This window comes from Bison bison, unplaced genomic scaffold, assembly GCF_000754665.1.
Source record: "Bison bison bison isolate TAMUID 2011002044 unplaced genomic scaffold, Bison_UMD1.0 scf7180017864533, whole genome shotgun sequence".
Classification (NCBI taxonomy): domain Eukaryota; kingdom Metazoa; phylum Chordata; class Mammalia; order Artiodactyla; family Bovidae; genus Bison; species Bison bison.
Genome location: NW_011495082.1, coordinates 1620379 through 1626151, shown reverse-complemented (window position 1 = coordinate 1626151; position 5773 = coordinate 1620379). Strand labels below are relative to the sequence as shown.

At 41.6% G+C, this 5773-nt stretch overlaps 1 protein-coding gene across 1 annotated transcript in view; it reads right to left on the bottom strand.

Moving 5' to 3' along the window:
• Positions 1 to 5767, bottom strand: part of RASA1 (RAS p21 protein activator (GTPase activating protein) 1) — a 109543-nt gene extending 103776 nt beyond the window's left edge. The window contains 3 exon segments of the mRNA XM_010831899.1: positions 4931 to 5216; positions 5219 to 5315; positions 5317 to 5767. Of these exon segments, the coding sequence (XP_010830201.1) occupies positions 4931 to 5216; positions 5219 to 5315; positions 5317 to 5457 (524 nt within the window). The 5' untranslated portion in view covers positions 5458 to 5767.
• Positions 5768 to 5773: the final 6 nt, after the last annotated feature.

Here is a 5773-nt window from a genome sequence, read left to right as displayed (position 1 = left end):
AAATGACACCACCCTTATGGCAGAAGGCGAAGAACTAAAAAGCCTCTGGATGAAAGTGAAAGAGGAGAGTGAAAAAGTTGGCTTAAAGCTCAACATTCAGAAAACTAAGATTATGGCATCCAGTCCCATCACTTCATAGCAAATAGATGGGGAAATAATGGAAACAGTGAAAGACTTTATTTTTTTTATTTGGATGGGGGGTTCAAAGTCACTGCAGATGGTGACTGCAGCCACAGAAATTAAAAGACACTTGCTTCTTGGAAGAAAAGCTATCACCACCCTAGACAAGCATATTAAAAAGCAGAGACAGTACTTTGCCAACAAAGGTCCGTCTAGTCAAAGCTATGGTTTTTTCTAGTGGTCATGTATGGATGTGAGAGTTGGACTATAAAGAAAGCTGAGCTGAAAAATTGATGCTTTTGAACTGTGGTGTTGGAGAAGACTCTTGAGAGTCTCTTGGACTGCAAGGAGATCCAACCAGTCCATCCTAAAGATCAGTCCTGAATATTCAATGGAAGGACTGATGCTGAAGCTGAAACTCCAACACTCTGGCCACCTGATTCGAAGACCTGACTCTAAAAAGACCTTGATGCTGGGAAAGATTGAAGGTAGGAGAAGGGGACAACAGAGGATGAGTTGGTTGGATAGCATCACCGACTCGATGGACGTGAGTTTGAGCAAGCTCCGGGAGCTGGTGATAGACAGGGAAGTCTCGCATACTGCAGTCCATGAGGTCAGTTGCAAAGAGGCGGACATGACTGAGCAATTGAACTGAGGACAGACACTTTACTAAAGATCAAAAAATTATACTCATTAATTTGTAATTCTTTTTTACCTGACAGAATTATTAGGCAAAGGTCAAAGGAATCAATTACTGAAAACATACCTGCTATTCTTCCTCTAAAAACTTACTGATCATAATTATGTAAGTCTTATTATTTTAACTCCCATGACCATGTGCTCATACTTTACTCATGATATTTTTCTTCAGCTACTGAAGTTACTTAATTTTCTGAAAGTGAAAGTTGCTCAATAGTGTCCAACTCTTTGCGACCCCATGGCATATACAGTCCAGGGAATTCTCCAGGCCAGAACACTGGAGTGGGTAGCCTTTCCTTTCTCCAGTGGATCTTCCCAACCCAGGAATCCAACCAGGGTCTCCTGCACTGCAGGCAAATTCTTTACCAACTGAGCTATGAGGGAAGCCCATTTAACTTTCTACTAGATCAAAAACTCTCTTGGAAGAGAGACTCATGAAGAAAAGGAATATCTTACTCATTGCTGTATCTCTTAAATTAAGCCCCTACTACACTGCTCTCCTACTTATACAAATATCTGGTCATGTTCAGGTTCTATGGTCACTATGTCCATACCTAATCTCTGCAATTCTCACTCCCGCTTTTATTAAGAAATGACTCACCCAGAGTTATAATGCAGTGACAAAATTAATGCACACTACATGTCTTAGTACTAACATTTAACAATTATTTGACTTAAGAATGATTTATATTTTTGTAGAAACAGTACGATTTCTAAGGAAATGAAAAGTATTATTTACATTCCTTATTTCTTTTTTCTTCAACCTTCAGGCTTGAGAAAACTTGCATCTTAGATCTTAGGTCCAGGGTAAGATCTAGTTAGCCAGATGCCACACAAATAATATCAAGGGTGAAGCAGGCCTGGTGGAGACCACAGTTAACTGTAGAGCTCAGAACTTCAGTGGGGAAATCACTACTCAGCTATAGAAAACTATTCTCCAGCACTAGCAGCAACCAGGTAAAGCCAAGTCTCAAGTGATGCTAGAAATCAAGACTTCTTAAACATGAAGTTTTGCTATTTTTAAAAGTGGCAACTAATCCACTCAATGCTCCAAATACACTAACAACAAGCATTATGTATCTCTCAACTGGATTCAGCCCAAGAAGCTACTGCTACTGCAGGCTCATAGTTTAAAATCTCTATACATAATAGAAGGTGGACTAGAGGAACCACACTACTTTACTGTCACCCCTCACCTCTGAGGAAGAAAGGAAGAAAAGAGGACCACAAAAAAAAAGCTCCATTATAGTAAACGAAGTGTCAGTGAACTTTTCTCTCTTGGGGGAAAAAAAAAATTATTAGCTGTTTTAGATACAGGACATTTTCTACATAAAAAATGTATGCAGAGAATATTTTTCTTTTAAAATTTTTTTCCTAAATTTTGCAAAAAAAAGAGTATTCAAATAAATGTAATAGGTACAATTATACAAACTTAAACTTCTGGCCTTAACCAAATGAATGCAAATGCTCAGTAATAAACATGAGACTAATGATTCACCATGTACACAGAGAAACAAGATACAAATAATAGTGTTATTATATTTGCACTGGTGTATCTACATATTGTCACTTGATTCTTTTGTGACCAACAGCACTGAACAACCTGGACACATGGTTGAAACTCTGATTCAGGAACCCTAGTCTATCTAACAAACCACTGTGAACTCGAACCTCCTTAATATAAATAATAACTAAATATTATTTAGTTATTTAGTTATTTTAGTCACAATAACTAAAGTGACCAGTCACTGGTAATCATATATTAATTTAGCCAAAAAAATTTCTTCAATACTTTCATGAAAGATTTTACATTATTTAACAAAGTCTCTAAGGCTTTTCCCTTTATTTAAAATTAGGAATTTATAGAAAACATTTGAATTCCATCTCTAAACGTGCTTCACCTGCTGAAAGCCTTTAAATTAAAATTTTGATATAATTAATTATGGCAGACAGGCCCTTGGAATTCAAAACATTCTCTCAAACAGCTATTAGCATGGGAGTTCCTATAGAATTGGTAAGCAATTTAATGATAAAATTATACATTATTTGAGCTAATTTATTGAGCACTTACTACGTATCAGATACTGTGCTGAATACATTCAGGGATTTCTCATTAACCTTAAAAAGTATCATATGAGGGAGATACCATTATTACCCCATTTTACAGATGGGGAAACTGACCTTTGCAAGATCACACAGCTAGTAAGTAGCAGAGTCAGGATTCCAACCCAAATCTTGTCTAACTTCAGAATTTGCACACTTAACCCCTACACTGTATTGACTCCAGTAAGTCTGGATTGATATCTAAGACAAAAAAAGAGAGGGAAATTTGTACTTCTTGGTGGCAACTTTTAAAAACTATACTGAAACAGACGATACTTTTTAGAACATGAACAATTCTCATATACACAGTTACACAAATAATATTTTTACTCCCAAACCCAAATGATGAAGATCTTACAGTGGACTTCTGACAAGTATAATTTTTCTTAGGTTCTCACTTATATTTATTAAAAATTTAATTGGAACACTGTTTTCTGTTCATTTCTGCGGTGAAACTAAAACTGCTCTACCAAATAAATTCTATTTTTAAAAAACCTTAGAACTGCAACACACTAAATATGCCTAGTTCAATTTAGTTAAGAACTGGCATAAGACTATATTCTTTCATTATGAAAAGATGAACTTTATCATAACCACAGGGACCTTAATACTTAAGTAGTTTTGAAAAAAAGGCTTAAAGATGTGTAAACAGTGCTGTAAATTTTGAATTTTTAATACTTTCAGAACACCTTCAGAGAAGTCTGCAATATGTAGATAAGAAATGATAAGCTGAAATTAAATTAGACAAAAAATTGAACTCATGATGAACAATATAAAAGGAATAAAACTCCCCTGTTCCATGGCTGACGTAAGATTAACTTTACTTTTCCATCAAAAGATGTATGTAGCCTTAAGTCAAAAATGTCTTAATTTGTTAAGTCCTTTCTAAATCTTCTAAAGAAGCTTATCCAAAAAAAGAAAAGAAAAAAACACACACAGACACGAAAAACACCTTCAACTGTCTTAGAGTGATTGTCAACACAGGAATCAAATCTTTCTTCCTCTGATACTTCACCAAAGTTGTCAAAATTCTAAAGGACAATTAAGACAGATATGAGGGATCTATAAAACAAGTTTTGCCTACTGCCCATCAACATGTTCCTCTAAGGATCCAAACCTAAGTTCACTTACGAAGAGAACAAGGGGGAAGGTACTATATATATAAAAGTCATTTGTCCTGTATATTCTGCAGAAGATTGTCAAAATTAATTTTCAAATAGAATACTGTATTTGCCACCAACAAAAGGTGTTGAAGGGAAGCACAATATTAATTTTAGTTCGTTTCAATACTGTACTTACAAAGTTTCAACTTACAGAAGAATTATAGTAGCATATTAGTAAATGGGAATTCTACTGCACATGTTAAATATTGTTGGAGTACAGGCCCTTAACCACACCAGTAATTAACAGAACTTTCCTTTCTCGCTGACCCACGTTCTCAAAAGCAATCCAAAGACTTTTCTGCATCGCAATGCTTTCAACAGCCAGAAGCCAGGAACTGCAGTGTAACAAAAACAAAGCAATCCGACTAAGGCATGTTTCAAACAATACTAGCACGATACTCACTCAAATATTCAAAGCTTCTCACTAATCGTCTAGCTTCAACAGGGAATGCAACCAGGTTAATACAGACTACGACTGCCTCGGTAGCTGCAAGCTCAGCTGAATCCCAGGACGCCACCTCAATCTGCAAGGGACAGAACCATATCCAGTTGTCCCTGGATACACATTTTCCCATGCTTCCCATCTTGAAAACTTTACATCTTCCCAGAGGAGCAATAAATACACCAAGACGCCAGGGAGTGTGCCTGTAGGGAAGATGAGTGATCAAATTAAATCCGTACGCACGGAACCTTGAGCTTCAAAACTTTTTCTGAACCAGTCACAGCGGAAAGCACTACGAGTCACAGCTGAAAGCACTACCAGTCACAGCTGAAAAGAACTAGACCTGTTTTTCCTTTTTCTTTCCGAGGAGTCAGCTTCCCCCAAAACGCCGGTCTTGACTTACTGGTTAGTCGGAGGAGCGGTCAGCGGGATGGCCACCTCTTCCTCCTCGTATTCTGGTCCATCCAGAGAGTCACCTTCGTCCACTGTTCCCAGGCCAGCGCCCAAAGTGGGCAACTGAGGAGGAGGCGGCGGCAGAGGAGGGAATCCGCCGCCGGCCCCGAAGGTCTCAGTAGGCAACGAAGTGGTCCCCTTGGCGAAAGCCATCTCCCCGCCGGCTCCGGCGGCGGCGGCGGCGACACCAGCCACGCCGGCGGCAGCGCCTCCGGCTGACAGTCCGACTCCCCCCGGGGTCCCGCCACAGACCCAGGTCCCAGGAAGCCTGACCCCAGAGCGGCTCCGCCACCTAGAGTCGCGGCCACGCCGGCCTCCGCCAGCCCAGGAAAGGGGCGCGGCGGCCACGGGCAGGGCCGCGGGGATCTTCACCCGACACACCGCCGGGTAGGCACCCGAGGCCGCGGCCGCGCCGCCTCCCGCTGCCCCGGCGGTGACCGGGCCGCCCTCCTCACCGCCGGCCTCGGCCGCCATCATGTTGAAGCCCGCTCTACGCGGCCCTACCCTGCCCGCCCGGGAGCCCCCAGGGGCCACCAGGCCCGGGCTCCGAGCCGCCCCACCCAGGCGCGTCCCCTCTTCAGCTCCCCGGGCGGAGGAAACAACAACAAAAGGAGAAAGCCCGCCGCCGCCGCGCCCCCTCTCCGGGCCACAGCCCAGGATCGGGAGCTCCCCGGGTTACGGGAAGAGAAGTGGGCAAAAAACCCCAACGCCTGCACAAACGCCGCCCAAACCTTCACCTTCCACACCCACACTCGCGCGCACTCACACACACACACACACACACATGCACAGA